This window comes from Mirounga angustirostris, unplaced genomic scaffold (assembly GCF_029215605.1).
Source record: "Mirounga angustirostris isolate CCGP_5_RB_7025 unplaced genomic scaffold, mMirAng1.0.hap1 SCAF_1, whole genome shotgun sequence".
Lineage (NCBI taxonomy): Eukaryota > Metazoa > Chordata > Mammalia > Carnivora > Phocidae > Mirounga > Mirounga angustirostris.
In genome coordinates this window covers 117,881,074-117,901,803 of record NW_026991709.1, presented here as the reverse complement: position 1 = coordinate 117,901,803, position 20,730 = coordinate 117,881,074, and the positions used below count along the sequence as shown (strand labels likewise).

The 20,730-nt window shown below is 34.2% G+C and overlaps 1 protein-coding gene across 7 annotated transcripts in view; it reads left to right on the top strand.

Annotated features, from left to right (window-relative positions):
- Nucleotides 1-20,730, top strand: part of TRPC1 (transient receptor potential cation channel subfamily C member 1) — a 71,503-nt gene that overhangs the window by 24,938 nt on the left and 25,835 nt on the right. For 4 of the 7 annotated variants that reach the window (XM_045870068.3, XM_045870067.3, XM_045870069.3 and 1 more), the window contains 3 exons: nt 10,164-10,295; nt 13,171-13,366; nt 17,848-18,184. In XM_045870068.3, coding sequence (XP_045726024.1) covers nt 10,164-10,295; nt 13,171-13,366; nt 17,848-18,184 — 665 coding nt within the window. Of the gene's footprint in view, nt 1-7,669; nt 8,506-10,163; nt 10,296-13,170; nt 13,367-17,847; nt 18,185-20,730 lie in introns of those variants that run through there. The other 3 variants (XM_064586829.1, XM_064586824.1, XM_054506493.2) reach the window with 2 other exon arrangements.

Below are 20,730 nucleotides of genomic sequence, written 5' to 3'. Positions count from 1 at the left end.
TCAGTTGGTTAAGCGACTGCCTTCGGCTCAGGTCATGATCCTGGAGTCCCGGGATCGAGTCCCGCATCAGGCTCCCTCCTCAGCAGGGAGTCTGCTTCTCCTTCTGACCCTCCCCCCTCTCATGCTCTCTCTCTATCTCATTCTCTCTCTCAAATAAATAAATAAAATCTTAAAAAAAAAAAAAGTTTGTGTTTGTTTTTTTTTAAAGATTTATTTGTTTGTTTATTTTAGAGAGAGAGAGCATGTGCACATGAGTGGGGTTGAGGGGGTGGAGAGGCAGAGAAAGAGGAAGAGAGAATCTTCAAGCAGACTCCCCGCTGATCATGGAGCTGAGCCAGGACACTGGGATGATGATCTGAGCCGAAAGCCAGAGTCGGCTACTTAACCAACTGAGCCACCCAGGCACCCCAAAAAAGTTTTTTTTAAATATGGAGATTGATGATATGCAGTAAATGTATACAGGTGCAGTAAATGTATACAGGTGTATACTATCACCAGAATCCAATATTCTGTCATTTCCATCACTGGAAGAAGTTCTGTCATGCCCCTTTTTAGTCAGTCCCTGCTCCCATTCCTAGCTCCAAGCAACCACAGATCTTTTTTCTGTCTATAACCTATAGTTTTTTTCTTTTCTAGAAATTTCATATAAATTTCATATAAATATATAAATATAAATAGAATCATACAATATATTGACTTATGTCTCTAGCTTCTCTTACTTAGCATAATATTTTGAGGTTCATTCATATTGCATATATCAGTAGTTTATTCCTTTTTATTGTTGAGTAGTATATCATTTTAAGGATGAAGGATGAATCTTTTGTTTACACATTCACTAGATGATGGACATTTGAGATGTTTCTAGTTTTTGGCAGTGAACATTCACATATAAGTTTTTGTGTAGAATATTTTTTTTATTTCTGTTGGGTAGATACCTAGGAGTGGAATTACTGGGTTGTATGGTAAGTGTATGTTTAACTTTTTAAGTAACTGCCGAACTGTTTTCCAAAGTGATTGTATCACTTTACATTCTCATGAGTGATGTATGATGGTTTCAATTCCTCCACATGGTCACCAACACTTTATATTGTTAGTTTTTTTGATCTTAGCCATTTTAGCAGAAGTGTAGTAGTATCTCATTGTGGTTTTAATTTGCATTTCCCTTATGCCTTATAATATCAACCATCTTATCATGTGTTTATATGTCATTAATATATCTTCTTTGATGAAGTATCTATTCAGATTTTTTCCCATTTTTAAAAATTGGGTTGTTTGTCTTATTAAGTTGTAAAAGTTCTTTGTATATTCTGGACACAAATCCTTTATCAGATATATGTTTTGCAAATGAATTCTCCCAGTCTGTGACTTGTCTTTTCATTTTCTTCTTGGTGTCTTTTGAAGAGCAAAACTTTTAATTTTGATGAGGCCCATTTTATCACTTTTATCTTTTGTAGATTATTTCTTGTGTCATATGTATGAAATATTTGCCTAACCCAAGGTCACAAAGATTTTCTCCTAGAAAATCTGTTTTCTTCTAGAAGTTTTATAGTTGTATGATTTACATTTAAGTCTATAATCTATTTTGAGTAAACTTTTATATGTGTGTGAGATAAAGATCTAAGTTCTTTTTTTAAATTTTTTTGCAGTATCCAATCATTTGTTCTACTACCATTTGTTGAAGAGTATTGTTTTCCCCAGTAAATTATCTTTACACCTCAGAAATCATTTGAGCATATATGTATGATTTTATTTCTAGACTCTAATTTGTTCCATTAATCTATAAGTCTGTCCTTACACCAATATCACTGTGTCCTGATTACTGTAATTTTATAGTCAACTTTTAAATCAGATAATGTGTATGATTTCACTCATATGTGGAATTTCAGAAACAGATCACCAAAAAAAAAAAAAGAGAGGCAAACCATAAAACAGACTCTTAACTATAGAGAACAAACTGAGGGTTGCTGAAGGGGAGGTGGGCAGGGGAATGGGTTAAATGGTGATGGGTATTAAGGAGGCACTTGTGATGAGCACTGAGTGTTATTTTTTTTAAGATTTTTATTTACTTTTTTTCGAGAGAAGTGGGGGGAAGGGCAGAGGGAGAAGTAGACTTCCCGTTGAGCAGGGAACCCGATGTGGGACTCAATCCCAGGACCCTGGGATCATGACCCGAGCCAAAGGCAGACACCCAACCAACTGAACCACCCAGGCGCCCAGAGCACTGGGTGTTATATGTAAACAATGAATCACTAAATTCTACTTCTGAAACTAATATTACACCATATGTTAACTAACTGGAATTTAAATAAAAACTTGAAATAAAACAAAACTTGAAACAAAATGTAAGTGTTTCATCTTTCATCCTTTTTTTAAAATATTTAGCTAGGCTGCGTTCTTTGCATTTGCAAATAAAGTTTAGAATGAGTTATCAATTTTTACGAAAATACCTGCTTGGATTTTTAAGAGGAGTTGCATTAAATTAAACCAATTTGGAGAGGATTGCCATTTTAATAATATTAAATCTTTCAATCTGTGAACATGGTATATCTCTCCATTTTATTAGATCTTCCTAATTACTTTCAGCAATGTTTTCTAGTCTTCAGTGTATAGGTCTTGTGCTTCATTTTTACAATTTATTTTACAATTTATTCCTAAGTATTTTATTTGTTTTGATAATATTGCACATGAATTGCTTTCTTAATTTCATAGATGGTTCATTGCTAGTATATAGAAATAAAACTGATTTTGTATCTTGTGATCTTGCTAAACTCATTTATTCTAATAGAGCTTTTTGTTTGTTTGCTTTTTAGATTCCTAAAGATTTTTATATATAAGATTATATCATCTGTAAGTAGAGACAGTTTTACTTCTTTTCCAATCTTTAGGACTTCATTTTTCTTGCCTTATTGCACTGGCTAGAACCTCCAGTGTGATGTTGAATGTAAGTTAGTAAGAGTGAATATCCTTGCCTTGGATTCTTGGTTCTGAATTTTCTATTTGGGATTTTCTATTTATAGTATCATAGAAAATAGTTTTACTGCCCTAAAGATCCCCTACATTACACTTATTTAGCCCTCCCTCACCCCAAGCCCCTGGCAACCATTGAAAACATTCATGTTTTTCATGGCTTGACAGTATGATTCTTTTTAACACTGAATAATATTCCATTGTATGAAGGTACTACAGTTTATCCATTCATTTACTGAAAGACATCTTGATTGCTTCCAAGTTTTGGAAGTTATAAATAAAGCTGTTATAAACATTAATGTAAAGGTTTTTGTGTGGACATAAGTTTTCAACTCATTAGATAAATACCAAGAAGTGTGATTGCTGGATCATATGGTAAGAATATGTATACTTTTTTTTTTTTTTTTTTTTTTTAAGATTTTATTCATTTATTGACAGAGAGAGACACACAGAGAGAGGGAACACAAGCAGGGGGAATGGGAAAGGGAGAAGCAGGCCTCCCGCCAAGCAGGGAGCCTGTTGCGGGGCTCGATCCCAGGACCCTGGGATCACGACCCAAGCCGAAGGCAGATGCTTAACGACTGAGCCACCCAGGCGCCCCAAGAATATGTGTACTTTTTTATTGTTGAGTTTTAAGAGTTCTTTGTATACTTTATATACAGGGTCCTTTATCAGATATGTTTTTTGCAAATATTTTTTCCCAGCCTGTGGCTTGTCTTTTCATTCTCTTAATTCATGGTTTATTTTAAAATGTGCTGTTGTACTTTCACATATTTTGGGATTTCCCAGATTTCTTTCTACTGGTGATTTCTAATTTAATTTCTAAATTAATTGATTGGAGAATATACTGTATTTTTAAAATAATTTTATTGAGGAGCACCTGGGTGGCTCAGTCAGTTGAGCATCTGCCCTCTGGCTCAGGTCATGATCCCAGCATCCTGGGATGGAGCCCCGTGTCAGGCTCCCTGCTCAGTGGGGAGTCTGATTCTCCCTCCCTCTGCTCTTGCGCTCTTTCTCTCTCTCTCCCTCTCAAATAAATAAATAAAAATCTTTAAAAAATAACTTTATTGAGATATAATTTATTGAGATATAATTCATGTATTTTAAAATTCACCCTTTTACAATATTCATGTAGTTATACATTGACCATCATTATCTAATTCCAGAACATTTTATCACATCCGGAAGAAACACTATACTCATTAACTCTCCCAGCTGCTAGAAACCACTAAATTTACTTTCTGTTCTTATGGGTTTGCCTTTTCTGGATATTTCATATAAATCACATCTTTCAAGTTCTTATCGGTCATTTGCTTATCTTTTTTGGAGATTTCTATTCAAATCTGCTTCCCAGTGTTTTAATTGGTTATCTGCTTTTTTATTGCTGAATTGTAAGAGTTTTGTTTTGTTTTGTTTTTTTAATTCTGGATACAAGTCCCTCATCAGATATGATTTGCAAATCTTTTTTCACATTCTATCAGTTACCTTTTCACTTTTTTTAATGATGTACTTTGAAGCATAGAAGTTTTAAATTTTGGTGGTGTCCAGTTGACCTCTTTTTGGTATTACAGCTAAGAAACCATTGCTTAATTTGGAGAAAGTACTTTTTATGATTTCATTCTTTAAAAAGATGTATATTAAGACTAGTTCTATGGCCTACCCTGTAGTTTGACATGGAGAATATTCTTTGTACTCTTGAAATAATACTCTTGAATATTCTATGTACTCTTGGGGTGAGCATTCAATAAATTTCAGTTCAATCATATATTCCTTCATAGTATTTGAGTCTTCCTTATCCCTCCTGGTTTTCTATCCATTTATTTTACCAATTTCTGGGAGAGAAATATTAGATCTCAGAATGTTTCAGAATATATAACTTATCGTTGGCAGATGGAGTGTTCTGTCAGTGTCTAGTTGGTTAATGGTGTTGCTTAATTCTTTTCTTCCCTTGTTGACTTTTGTCTGGTTGTTCTATCCATTATTGAAAGTGGGGTATTAAAGTCTCTGTTTGTTATTGTTCAGTTGTCTATTTTTCCATTTCTATTAATTTTTTCTTCATGATTTTGGTGCTCTGTTGTTAGTTACAAATATGTTTATAAATGTTATATCTTCTTTGACCTTTTATCATTATAAAATGTCCCTCTTTATTGCTAGTAACATTTTTTTGTTTGTTTGTTTTAAAGTCTGGTATTAGTATAGCTACTCCAGCTTTCCTGTGGTTGCTGTTTGCATGATATATCTTTTTCCAGACTTTTACTTTCAATCTGTTTGTATCTTTGAATCTAAATTGTATCTCCTGTAGACAACATATAGTTAGATTATGCTTTTTTAAAATCTAGTCTGACAACTTCTGCCTTTTAATTGGATTGTTTAAACCATTCACATTTAATGTTATTAACATAGTTGTATTCACATATGTCATTTTGCTTTCTGGTTTCTGTATGTCTCTTCTTTTGTTTCCTTTATGTCTTTCTTTCTTGTTCTCTGTTCCTTCATTAGTGCTTTCTTTTGCATTGAGTGTATATTTTCTAATTAGCATTTTAATATCATTAATGAATTACTTATATGTTTTCAGGGTTTTTAAAAAATTTTCAGCTTCAGATTAATACTAGCTTAATTCTAATAATATATAGAATGTTACTTCTTTTTTTTTTTTTTTTTAAGATTTTATTTATTTATTTGAGAGAGAGAATGAGAGAGAGCAGGGTCAGAGGGAGAAGCAGACTCCCTGCCGAGCAGGGAGCCCAATGCGGGACTCGATCCCGGGACTCCAGGATCATGACCTGAGCCGAAGGCAGTCGCTTAACCAACTGAGCCACCCAGGCGCCCTAGAATGTTACTTCTATATAGCTCTATTCTCTTTTCCATTCTTTTAATGGTAATTGTTATACATATTTCATCTATTAATATTACAAACCCAACAACATATTGTTGTAATTATTATTTTACTGTCGTCATTTCTTTAGTCTATTACAGCTGTAGTCCTGTCCACTTATTTTGTGCTGTTATTGGTGAATACATTATATATGTATTACATTTCTCTGTGTTATAGTCCAAATGATACATTGTACACATATTATTTTATATAATTGCTTTTTAAAGATTATTTATTTATTTATTTTTATTATTATTTTTAAAAAGATTTTATTTATTTACTTGACACAGAGAGAGAAAGAGAGAGAGCACAAGTAGGCAGAGTGGTAGGCAGAGGGAGAGGGAGCAGAGCAGGGAGTCCAGCACGGGGCTTGATCCCAGAACCCTGGGATCTGACCTGAACCAAATGCAGACACTCAACTGACTGAGCCACCCAGGCACCCATATTTACTTATTTATTTAAGGGAGGAGGGAGAGAGAGAATCTCAAGCAGATTCCACAGCATGGAGCCTGATGTGGGGCTGGATCTTATGACTCTGAGATCATGACCAGAGCTAAAATCAAGAGTCTGATGCTTAACTGACTGAGCCACCCAGACACCCCTATATAATTGCTTTTTAAATCAGTTAAGAGGCAGAGAGAAATATACATTTATAGTGTCTTTTATAATTACATAACTACTTTTACTTGTGCTCTTTGTTCATGTGGATTTGAATTACCACCTTGGATCACTTGCTCTCAGCTTGAAGAACTTCCTTTAGTATTTCTTGTAAGGCAGGTCTGCTAGGAATGTATTCAATTAGTCTTTGTTTATCAGGTAAAGTTCTTATTTTGTCTTTACTTTTGAATAATAGGTTTGCTGGTTATAGGATTTTTGATAGTTTTTTTTTTCTTTGAGTGCTTTGGATATTTTATCCCTCTATTGTTTCTACTGAGAAGTCTGCTGTTAGTCTTATTGGGGTTCCCTTGTAAGTGACTCATCACTTTCCTCTTGTTGCTTTCAAGACTTTTTCCCTGCCTTTGACTTTCAGCATATTTACCATGATTTGGTTTTTGAGTCTATTTGCATTCATCCTACTTAGAATTTGTTGAGTTTCTTGGATGTGCAGGTTATTGTTTTTCAATAAATATGGTAAGTTGTTAGCTATTATTTTTGCAAATATTTTTTCTTCTTCTCTTCTCTCCTGGTATATACCCATTATGAGTATGTCGTTGTATTTAATAGTATTACATATCTGTGAATTTCTGTTCATTTTTCCTCATTCTTTTTCTTCTCTTTATTCTTTGGCTTCCATAATCTCTATCGATATATCTTTAAGATTGGTAGTTCTTTCTCCTGCAAGTTCAGATCTACTGTTGAGCCCTGCATTATTTTGCTAAGGCTAACATAATAAGATACCACACTGGGTGACTTAAACAACAGAAATTTATTGTCTTACAATTCTGGGGCCTAGGAATCCAAAATCAAGGTGTTGGCAGGGTTGGTTTATTCTGAGGGCTGTGAAGGAAGATTCTGTTCCAGGCCTCTTGTCATCGGCTTGTAGATGGCCATCTTCATGTTCAGATGGTATTCTCTCTGTATGTATTCCTGTCTTCACAATACCCCGAATTTTTTATAAGGACACTAATCATACTGGATTTAGTTCCACCTTAATGTCCTCATTGTTACTTGATTACCTCTTTAAAGACCCTGTCTTCAAATAAGCTCACATTTTGAGGTACTAGTGGATAAGACTTCAACATGTGAACTCTAGGGGGACACAGCCCAACCTATTACAAGCCCCTCTAGTGAATCGTAAATTTTAGTTGTTGTACTTTTCAATTTCATAATTTCCATTTTGTTCTTTTTCATAATTTATGTTTGTGTATTGATATTCTCTGCTTGAGAATCTGCATGATTGTCATCATGCCCTCTTTTACTTCTTTAATCATACTTTCTTTAGTTTTGTGTATATATTTATAATGGCTACTTTGAAATCTTTTTCTGTTAAATCTGACTTCTGGTCACTCTCAAAGGCAGTTTCTGTTACCTGTTTGGTTTTTTTTTCTCCCACTTGGGTATGAAACATGTTTTCTTAATTCTTTGCATGTCTCCTAATTTTTCACTGGAAACTGGACATTTTAGATAATATATTGTAGCAACTCTGTGTGCTGGTTCCCTCCATTTTCTGGGCCTTGTTATTGTTATTTACTTTTTTTTTTTTTTTTTTTTTAGCATCTGGCTGGATTATTTTTGTGAAGTCTGTTTTTCCCCTCTGATGTTGCTCCTCAGTGAGGCGCAGCTTGACTTTTTCTTGCACATCTAGTATTTCTTTGTTTGAAATCTGGACAGTCTAGTATATATTATAGCAACTATGAATACTGTTTTACTTTTCTAAGATTGTTTTTTTATTATTATTTTTCTGGCCTGCAAAATCTGTCTCCCTGTAATGTACAATTGTAGATCTCTGTGCCTAATTTAGTTTTTGATTCTTATATTTTTTTTAATTTATTTATTTTAGAGAGAGAGTGCACATGTGATGGGGGGCGGGACAGAGGGAGAGAATCTTCAAGCAGACTCCCTGTTGAGCACAGAGCTGGGTGCAGGGCTCAATCCCACAACCCATGAGATCATGACCTGAGCTGAAGCCAAGAGTTGGATGCTTAACCTACTGAGCCACCCAGGTGCCCCTGATTATTTTTATTCTTTAGCCTTGATTCCTAAGGGTCATTTCAGGGTCTGTATAGGTGAGCCACTGATTTGGGTAAAGTTTATGCTAATACAGTCTGAGCCTTTAAGAGTTCTACTGTTTCCTGATGAATCTCTGGGTTAGTTGGGGAATACAGACAAACAATAAATTGGGAAAAAAGTATTTAAAATACTTTGACTAGACAAAGGGCTAATTTCTTTGATATGTAGATCTTACAAATTGATTTTAAAAAATAAACAACTATCAGAAAAATAGGCTAATGAAAATGAACAGGAGTTTACAGAAATAGTATAAATGAATAGTAAACAGGGAAGGACGCTTAAGCTTCTAAAGAAATTCAGATAAAATTCCATTTTTCATCTGTTAGAGTGGCAAAATACTAATGATGATGTAGGGGAAAATGAGCTCTCCTTATTGTTAGTGCTTTGGAAGCAGCTATTAGAATTTAAAATACACATGCCATTTTATCCAGCAATTCTAAGTGTGCAAAGAATATATGAATTAAAGAATATTCATTGCTGCGTTATTTATAGAAGTAAAAAATTAGAAGCAACTGAAATTTCCATTTTTGGAGATCTGATGAGATGCCATCAAATGGGAAACCATCCAGTTTTGGGAAAAAATGACATGACTCTATATGTAGTGATATAGAAGAAGTTGTTCCTTTATATATAGTATGTCTGATTATGTTTGTGTGTGAATCAAAAATGTCAAGGATATTCACAATTCTCTGTAAGTGACCATTCTTTGAGGAGTAGAGTTGGTGGAAGAAGGAGAACTGGGGACCATCAAGTTTCTAAATTGCTTGCTTTATTTATTTGTTTATTTACTTAATTATTTGACAGAGAGAGAGTAAGAGCACAAGAAGGGGGAACAGCAGGCAGAGGGAGAGGGAGAAGCAGGCTTCCCGCTGAGCAGGGAGCCTGATGTGGGCTTCGATCCCAGACCCCAGGATCATGATCTAAGCTGAAGGCAGATGCTTAACCGACTGAGCACCCAGGCTCCCCTAAACTGCTTGCTTTTTTTAATAACAAGCATGTATTTATGTTTGGGAAAAAATATATAATATCTATCAAATTTATAAATTAAGAATTATATATTTATAAATGAAAGAATTATAGCAAAAATTTCCTGGTTTGCTTCCTATTTAGGCATTGAATGTGAACCTTAACTAGTTTACAAAAGGTAAAGGAATGTGCTTTTCTGTTAGCTAGAGATTATGCATAAATGAATGATTTCATTCTTAAGATTTGAAACATCTTTAAAAAACAACCTGGATGAGTGAGTCATGTGTTATACATATCTAGCATATTAATGTAGTCTTATCACTGAGGAAGGAAAAATTTAATAACCATTCACATCATATTCAAAATGTATTAGTTACTAGCCTATTTCATTTAAAATACTATTGGGTTCAGGAATAGAAATTTTTTAATTAAATTGGATTGAAAAATACAAAGACTTATTTTTTAAGTCTTTTTATGTAGTTATCCTAAGTATATTATAGTAGTTTTATTTTCTTTTAATTTTATAGTATTTTAACCTTAAATTTATGAGAATTGTAGGTTGAAAATACTAATTATATGTGTACAATCCATTTATTTTACATTATGGAATCAAATTTTATCACAGGTTTCGTCTTGATATATATCGCTGTTTGGCCAGTCCAGCTCTAATAATGTTAACAGAGGAGGATCCAATTCTGAGAGCATTTGAACTTAGTGCTGATTTAAAAGAATTAAGCCTTGTGGAGGTGGAATTCAGGTGGGAATGAGTGGAAATTGTAAATTATATCCTTTTTTTCCAGAATCCCTTCAACCCGAGTTTTTTTCATGAACCAAATTCATGTTTATATTTATTTTCTTTTGATCCAAGATGACCAGACCTTGCTGCCACCTACTTGGGATTTTCCTGCAGGCTCAATGGAATAGACTTTGATGTTACTTAGGTCATTCTTTCCCCACCTGCCCTTTGCCATTCTTGCACCATCCTTAAATTCCCCCTTTGTTTAATGTTGCCAAAGGAGTTCTAAGAGTGAAGAGTAGGGGGTGTGGCAGCCTTAAGCAAGAGGAAATTTGTAACTGCTCTCTATTCTACCTCCCCTTATTCCTAGATACTATAATCATCCTGAGAGCCTGATCCTTCATAACTTTCAGAAGCATATAAAATGCTTTCTGTGTGTCAGGGACATTTCACACACACAGACATAGTCCCTTTTCACTGTTTGGTGAGATTTTCTATTAGGAGACACATAACATGTAGACATAAAAAATAAAATACTACTGGTTAAGAGGGATGAATCCCATTCTGAGTTTTCTTCTGAAATGAAGAGTTAAATGTAATATTGACACAAAGAATCATTGTTATCAATTTCCCTTGGAGAGTTAAGTTGGGGGGACAAAAAAAAAGGCTTTGGAAAAAGCAGCCTATTACATAGAAATAAAATACTACTGATTAAGAGGGATGAATCCCATTCTGAGTTTTCTTCTGAAATGAAGAGTTAAATGTAATTTTGACACAAAGAATCATTGTTATCAATTTCCCTTGGAGAGTTAAGTTGGAGGGACAAAAAATGGCTCTGGAAAAAGCAACCTATTAAACTACTAATTTAAACATTAAAAAAATAAAAGTCCTTAGAAAACTACATTTCGTAGACTTGAGGAAAAGCTTTGAGATTTTCCCTTATGTTAAAGTATCCCTGGTGGCCCCCGAAGAAGGAGAAATTGATCATTTCTTGCCAGTTCCTGCTGTGAGGTTTCTGGGGGGCAGGTAATACCTATCTCTACCTTTCCTTTTAAGTCTAGCTGCTGTGGGAGCCTCATGTCTTTGCATTACACTCCTCTCGTGACTTGACAAGATGGAAAGATTCAGTCTTCTTCCTGGAAGGCCGATAAGAAGCTTGAAGTTTTCTTATGCCTTAACAGCAGTTTATAGTGTGTTCTTGATAGCTGAGTTCTAGAAACTTTTTAAATATACCTGTTTATAAGTTTTCAAGTATGGAACTCCTGTATTTCAATTTGGATAAGTTAAAATTTATTTAAACTTGGTATGACATAAAGTATATACTTTGAGAAACACATAAGACATGGTTAAAACGTAACTTGTTGCTACTTTTAACTTATTAGCATATGAGGCTGTTAATAAATTATTCCTTTTAAATCTGAAGAATTTCCTATTATAATCTTATAATTGGAGTTCTGAGTTACCTTATAAAATAGAATTCATTCAGCTCCTTCCAAAAAGGATTTGAAGCAACTGCTATGATTATTCTGTAATCATAGGATAATAAAGTTAGATTTTGAACATAGATCATAGAATCCATTTACTTCAATCCCCTTGTTTTTGTAGACAAGGAAGGTGATCTATATAGGTTAGATATCTTACTGATAGCAGCATCTAATTAGGAACAGAGTTAGCAAAAGTTATAACTAGAACATGGGACTCCTGGCTTCTAGTCTACTATATTTCCATCTAAACTATATAGCCACTTATTAGTCTTCTAATAATTTGTTAAAGATTAAGAAAATTAGATTAATAGAATATATTAATTTTACTGAATTTAGTGGTCTGTCAGTGTTTACCTAAAGATGAGACCTCTTTGTAATAATACACACTTTTGATGGATATTCTCATCTGTAATTAGATTCCTAGACTAAGAAGCAGTAATACTTCATTTGTTAAAGAAATCCAATTACTTATTCTTAGGTAGTTTTGGTTATATAGTAAATGCAAAGAGTAGATGAGAAAAATGTTAGCCTCTAAGGAAAAGTTTTTAATTCTTTGAGTGATAATTTTCTGTTTATGGAAAATCCCATTGTATAGATGATTAATCATTGGGAAATTTTTCTGTTTTCCCTTCCTTTCCCAGTAAGGAGAAAAAAACTGAATAAAAATTATTTTCTGAAATATGACCCCAGTTGACTCATATTTATTTATAACTTTATTTTCAAGTTATTATACTCAGATGTAATTTTAACATAATTGATGTTCTTAAAGAGGATTATCTGTTAAAACTTCTTAATTTCTCACAAGTTGGTTAATTTAGGCCTATCTTTAACCAGCAGTTAAAATCCTAAGTTTCAAGGAGTAGTGATTATGAAAGGAAATTCTTTACTAGGAGTATTTCATTGTCTTTTCTGCCCAACTTGGCTTTTGCTCAAATGAACACTTTAAAGTGAATCAGAATATTATTTTAATATCAGAAGTAGCATACAACATGTTGTAGACTATTATTGAAAACACCTCTCATTAAAAGTTACATAGTAATATTTATTGGATAGCATTATTATTATCTATTGTTTAGATAAGTCATATAGAAGGAAGTTTTATATCAAGCTTACAGAGAATAAGGGCAAATGAGTTAATAACTGGTTGACAACTATAATCAGAATTTCTAGGAATATCAGTATATATAAGGAAATACTGTATTCATCTAAAATTATCAGTGTGAAACAGAGTACATAATTGTGTTAGAGTTTTCCCCAAAGCTGTAGAGAATTTATGTACCAAAAGGTTCTTTTGACCATCAGCACAAAATGACTTCAGATTTTGTATAGCCCTATCAGAATTAAAATGTTACTGAGTAAATAATTAAAAGTCGGAAGTGACATTTCTAATAATAAACTGTTGCATTTTGCAGGAATGATTATGAGGAGCTAGCCCGACAATGTAAAATGTTTGCTAAAGATTTGCTTGCACAAGCCCGGAATTCACGAGAATTGGAAGTTATCCTAAACCATACATCTAGTGATGAGCCTCTTGACAAACGGGGATTACTAGAAGAAAGAATGAATTTAAGTCGTCTAAAACTTGCTATCAAATATAACCAAAAGGAGGTATGAGGTTTTCTGTGATATATATACATTATTTTCAGGGTGCCTGGGTGGCACAGTCAGTTAAGTGTCTGACTCTTGGTTTCTGCTCAGGTCATGATCTCAGGATCGTGAAATAGAGCCAGCCTCCTCGCTCAGTGTGGAGTCTACTTGGGGTTCTCTCTCCCTCTCCCTCTGCCCCTCCTGCTAGGCCTCTCTTTATATATAAAATAAATAAATAAATCTCTTAAAAAAGAATTATTTCCTCCACAGTGGTTCAGAGCAATTAATTAAGAATTAAAGATATGTACTCTACTATCACTTTTTTAAAAAGATTTTTATTTATTTATTTAAGAGAGGGAGTGAGAGCATGAACTGGAATGAGGGTCAGAGGGAGAGGGAGAAGCAGACTCCCTGCTGAGTGGGGAGCCCAATGTGGGGCTCAATTCCAGAACCCTGGGATCATGACCTGAGCCAAAGGCAGATGCTTACCCGACTGAGCCACCCAGGCACCCCAAGGAAATGTACTTTAAAAGTTTAGTACAATGAGTATGGCATTAAGCAAATACTCAATAAATGGCAGTTGCTATTATTATTTTTTGGTTCAAGGACAGTTTTACTACTTTCCTTTTTTTAAAAAAATTGAAGTATTGTTGACACAAGTTGCTTTTAACAATATTAATTATAATAATAATATGGATATTAATTTAACATTTTTGCCAAGTAGTAGCTATTGAGGTAAGATTTTGTATAGTAAGTACTTTCACAATGATGTTTCCATCTTGTGTTTTGTCAGTCATAGGTTTGTTTTGTTGATTTGGTTATAAATAGCGCTTTCTACAGTAATAGTTCCTTTCTATTTAAAAGTAAAGTATCAGATAGTGTGTTTCCTGGTTCTTATTTGTTAATTCATTGAAACCCAAAGGTGGAGAAGCACATGATATGATAACTAAGTTGAATCTGGCTCTCCTGGCATCATCTCTTCTTATTAAGGGAAATACCTGTTTCTAATCCCCTCACCCCCCCCCCCACACACATACACACACACACACACACACGATACACGATTCAGGAACTTGAAGAAGGAAGGTATGCATTTTAAATTTCATTTTTTGAGATAATTTACTAAATATGGGTGTTTCTATGTAGGTAATGATATCCAGTTGATAGTATGAGGTATTGGTAAATGATACTTTTAAGATATTTTTTCTAAGACCCATTATTTTTTTTTAAAGATTTGATTTATTTATTTGAGAGAGAGAGCATGAGAGAGTAAGAGCACAAGCAGGGGAAAGGGCAGAGGGAGAGGGACAAACAGACTCTGCACTTAGTGCAGAACCATCACAGGGCTCAATCTCCCGACCCTGAGATCATGACCTGAGCCAAACTCATTGGACATTCAGCCAACTGAGCCACCCAGACACCCTTAAGGCACATTATTTTTATTATTAATATAGATGTTGGAATAAAACTTGCTTATCAGATTTGTATTAATATAAAAATGGGACCTGAGACAGATAATTGTGGAAGGCAAGATATAGGACCTTTGGTGCTGGAGCAGAATTTTGTATTATTTTGGTTGAAAATTTGAGCCTCATAATGGTTTTGTGACTCAGGAAATTGGTACAGGAATTTTAAGGTGTTTAACATTACCTACATAGTATATCACTTATCCAAATTTCTGATTTCAAATCCTATGCTTTTTCTAGTACTCTGAGGTTCTTGATTAAGATAAAACATTTATAGGAAAAAATTAAACACAAGATTTTGGACCAGTGTAACTGTAAGATTATAAATCAACAACATACCTGTGTGCTTAAAAAGGAAATACAACACTAATCTGTATAAATAGAAACAATATAGAACCCCTGATGTAATCATCCTCTAATATACATTTTGACTAGATCTTAGGTTAATTTATTTACTTCTGTGTTCCACAACCTAAAATAGACATGAAATACTAGAAAATGATAGAATAAAGAGATAACAAGATATAAAATCAACTTAAGGGATTGGAAAAAGAACCTCAAAGAAAGGTGGAAAGACCTGAGATTATCCTGGTTAGGGAAGGAAAAACTAAGAGCCAGTTTCCTAATGATTGATATATATATATATCACCTGAGGACTCACAGATGTAACCAAATATTCCATTCTAAAGAAGATGCAAGGAAACAAGAAGTAGTAATAATATTTTTATTTGAAAGGAAAATACTCTGTAATTTTAAGGATGAATGAAAATACAGTTTTTTAAACTAGATTTCTAGATATGATCAAAGGGGAGGATAATATCTTCCCAAATAGTTGGTAGACTTTGTTCAGGTAATCTGTCCTGAATAGCAAACTCCTGATACTTAGTGGCATAAAACAGTATTTCATAATCATTTATAATAATTTTATAATCATTTTATTATGCTCTTAGATTGTGTAGGCCAGGAATTAGGAAAGGGCACAGCAAGGATGGATAATTTGTCCTTGCTTCACTATGTCTAGGGTCTCAGCTGGAGATAGCTCAGATGACTGGGGGCTACAATCATCTGGAGGCTTTTTCACTCAAATGTCTGGTGCCTGAGCAGCCGCTGAGGACTCCAACAGGGAGCTCTTGAGTGGGCCGGCTGGATCCATAGAGGATGGGCCTCCTGAGCACGTACTACTGGAATCACAGAGGGGCATGGTCATCATGGTGGGTTGACTGTGAGGAGATAGTCTAAGAAGCCTCTGAGGGCTGCCCAGAGTGCCTACATGTAGCCTGGGCTTCCTCACAGCATGGTAACTTCGGGTAGTAGGATGCTTTATATGGCAGTTAGTGGCACCAAGAGCAAGTGTTCCTCAAACAAGATAGAAGCTGCATGGCCTTTTAAAACCTACCCTCAGAAGTCACATAGTATCACTTCTCCCAGAATTTACTGATTAAAGCAATCACAGCTTTGTTGAATTGAAGGGTATGAAACATTGATAAGCCACCTCTTGATGAGAAGAGTAGCAAAGAATTTGTATCAATGTTTTAAAACCACCACAGACTTAAAACATTTCTAGTTGAAATTTTGTTCTTCAAATTACATATTTAACATTACTGTTAATTAAATCATCATTATACAGAGGGATGGCAAGGACAGCAGTCAGTCCTTTGATATTGGCAGGAAGGGAGAAACCACTAAGTTTGGGATGCCACTAAACTGGGTAGTTGGTAGGAGGAAAAGCTATTTCTCTCCCCAGTATTTCATCTTGAGAGACAAATTAAGATCCCCTAAGAGCATTGGAATCTGAGCAGAAGAATGAAGAATGAAGTTAAGACTTAACTGCCAAAAACAAGTATAGTATATTAGGAAATTTCTTTCTTTCTTTTTTTTTTTAAGATTTTATTTATTTATTTGAGAGAGAGAGAGAGAGAGCATGAGCGGTGGGAAAGGGCAGAGGGAAAGGGAGAGAAGCAGACTCCAAGCTGAGCAGGGAGCCCAACGCGGGGCTCCATCCCAGGACCCTGAGATCATGAGTCAGACGCCTACCGGATTGAGCCACCTAGTGCCCAGGATAAATCATTTTAAAAACAGAAGATTGACCAATTAGTATTTAATATCTGAATGACATTATGATGACTTGTGCTATGGTAATTTCAAACCTGATCACATTATTATATCCACAGTTACCAGAATCCTTAAGTTATACTTCACAACATGAGCATTATATTGGGAAAATACTGCTTCTGAAATCAGTAAACAAAGAAGCTTTGTAAACTTTGATAAATTGATTCCTATACTTGAACTAGAATTTCCCTCTTATTTGGTAATATATTTCCTTTTTTTCTTACACAGAATTTAGTTTTAAGCAGATTTAAGAGTATAATACATTTTAAGAAAGTCTCAATGTTTTCATGGAGCATAAATATATCTGATGTTTAGACTTGGATTGATTTGCTATCTTAGTATCTTGGTTTCTTATAACTGAAATCAGTAGTTCTTCTAGACAAAAGTTTTTTTCTTTGGTTTGTGGTTGTTAACTTTGAAATTTCACAAACGTTATGAGAGTCTTTATTTTGCAAAATGGCTAAGTAGGCTATTAATATTAATACTTATATACTACATGCTATGAATCAGGCACTGTTCTAAGAGTTTTACATTTAATCCTCATCACAAGTTTATGAGTAGAGACTATTATTATCCCCATTTTATAGATGGGAAATTTGAGGCTTAAAGAGGTTTAAAGACTTGCTCAAGGTCAATTATTAAGTGGCAGAGCCTGGATTTGAATCCAGGTAATCTGGCTCCAGAGTCTATGCTCTCAACCTCTACACTCTTTTATTACATGTAAGAAAAACAAAAAACAAAAAATTGTGTGGATTGTATAGAATTGATTTTGAAATAGTAACACTTTGAATATCAGTTAAATAATGGTATTATCAAATTATGTTTATAGGTATTAATTATTTATTAATAATTATTAACAGAATAATTATTCATTAATAATTATTAATATTTATTTATTTTTGTGTATGTGTGTGTTCTTTCCAGTTTGTCTCACAGTCTAACTGCCAGCAGTTCCTGAACACTGTTTGGTTTGGGCAGATGTCAGGTTACCGACGTAAGCCCACCTGTAAGAAGATAATGACTGTTTTGACAGTTGGCATCTTTTGGCCAGTTTTGTCACTTTGTTATTTGATAGCTCCCAAATCTCAGTTTGGCAGAATCATTCACACTCCTTTTATGAAATTTATTATTCATGGAGCATCATATTTCACATTCCTGCTGTTATTAAACCTCTACTCTCTTGTCTACAATGAGGATAAGAAAAACACAATGGGGCCAGCCCTTGAAAGAATAGACTATCTACTTATACTGTGGATTATTGGTAAGTGTCAAGTTTATTCAAAAGATTCTGCTTTTATATAGCCCATTAATTCTCCTTTGCTTGGTGGTATTACAAACATCTGTGTTCAGTTTATAATTTTAAACTGTTTACACAGCAAGAATTTGAACACTTTCATGATCATGGAAGACTTAACTAACATTTTTGTAACGATAAATGATCCTGAACTTGATAAGGCAGCAGATCTCTTATTTAATATTACTTAATTACATGGAAGTGAGAAATTCTTTATTCTCAGTCTCTAAAATTTTTCATTATCATTAAAACAGGAAAATTGTGCTGGTGAATGCTTTTTTGGTATAAGAGTATGAATCTTTTCTTAGGTACTTTGAAATGTGATATATATTATACTTTCTTGCATTTGAAGAGTTAACTATTTTGTTTTATTATACCATTAGTTTTCCTTTTAAGAACTTACGAACTTACGAGGTTACATCTTTATCTTTATTATAGAAACATTATTTAAATTTAGATTTAAAGGATTCCCTGGTGACTCATTCAATATGAATCAGTTCTTTGTAATGATACCCCAATCTCTTTAGATATGACAAGGTTGTTTTTTTTTTTAATTTTTTTTTTTAAGATTTTATTTATTTGACAGAGACACACGGAGAGAGGGAACACAACCAGGGGGAGTGGGAGAGGGAGAAGCAGGCCTCCCACCGAGCAGGGAGCCTGATGCGGGGCTCGATCCCAGGACCCTGAGATCATGACCTGAGCCGAAGACAGACGCTTAATGACTGAGCCACCCAGGCGCCCATGACAGGGTTTTTAAATATAAGATACTTTATTTTCTGAAAATTGTTTTTTATAAGTATTATGCTGTATGATTAATATTTTAAATGACCTTCTGCAGTTTTTACAGCTCTTGCCCTTTTTTGTGGGGGATGGAGGAGGGTTGAGATACAATCACATTCGTCTATTTATGGTCTTTTAATGACATCTCCTTTATTTCCCTCTGTATCTTCAGTCTTATTTTTTTTTAATTCAATTTAGTTAACACATAATGTATTATTAGTTTCAGGGGTAGAATTTAGTGATTCATTAGTTGCATATAACACCCAGTGCTCATTATATCAAGTGCCCTCCTTAATACCCATCACCCAATTTCCCCATCCCCCCACCCACCACCCCTCCAGCAACCCTGTTTGTTTCCTATAGTTAAGAGTCTCTTATGGTTTGCCTCCTCCTCTGTTTTTAACTTATTTTATTTTTCCTTCCCTTCCCCTATGTTCATCTGTTTTGTTTCTTACATTCCACATATGAGTGAGGGGACCCTGGGTGGTGCAGTCGGTTAAACGACTGACTCTTGGTTTCAGCTCAGGTCATGATCTCAGGGTCATGAGCTCGAGCCCCACATGGGGCTCTGAGCTCATCAAGAAGTCTGCTAAGGTTTCTCTCTCCCTCTCCCTCTGCCCCTCCCCACACTTGCTTGCATGCTCTCTCTCAAATAAATAAATCTTTAAAAATATTCTACATATGACTGAAATCATATGGTATTTGTCTTTCTCTAACTGATTTATTTCATTTAGCATAATACCCTCTAGTTCCATTCATGTCATTGCAAATGGCAAAGTTTCATTATTTTTGATGGGTGAGTAATATTTCATTATCTATCTATATCTATATATCACATCTTCTTTATCCATTCATCTGTTGATGGGTATCTGGGCTCTTTCCGTATTTTGGCTATTGTGGACATTGCTGCTATAAACATTGGGGTGCATGTGCCCCTTCCAATCACTATGTTTGTATCCTTTAGATAAATACCTAGTAGTGCAGTTGCTGAGTTGTAGGGTTGTTCTATTTTTAACTTTTTAAGGAACCTCCATGCTGTTAATTTTAGCTATTCTGACCAGTGTGAGGTTGTATCTCATTGTGGTTTTGATTTGTATTTCCCTGATGTTGAATGATGTTGACCATTTTTTCATGTGTCTGTTAGCCATTTGTATGTCTTCTTTGGAGAAATGTCTGTTCATGTCTTCTGCCCATTTCTTGACTGGATTTTTTTGGGGGGCTGTTGAGTTTGATAAATTCTTTATAGATTTTGGATACTAGCCCTTTATCTGTCTGATATGTCATTTGTGAATATTTTCTCCCATTCCATAGGTTGCCTTTTAGTTTTGTTGATTGTTTCCTTTTTTAGCCTTATTTTTCAACTCAGTATTTCTCACCTGTCTTTTTCCTCTTTGCTATAGAATAAAGGGATATTAAAATTTAGTATTTTCTATGGTATAAAACACTGATTGATCAATATGTTCTTTATTGATTTAACCATTAAATAATTTGAGAAAATTAATGTATCATTTTCACTTTTAGTTCTCCTTCAGCTATAAAAATAATTTGCATGTTTTGGAATTTTTATTTTTATTTGGAAGTTAGTTCATTTAAAGCAACTTGATTTAAATCAGAGTTTTACTTTTAGCAGTATTCAATCCATTGTGCATTAATTTAAAATTAGGTAGATAAAGTAAAAATAACACATCTGAATTCTAGGTTAAAGGGAATTAAATAATTTCTTCTTGTTA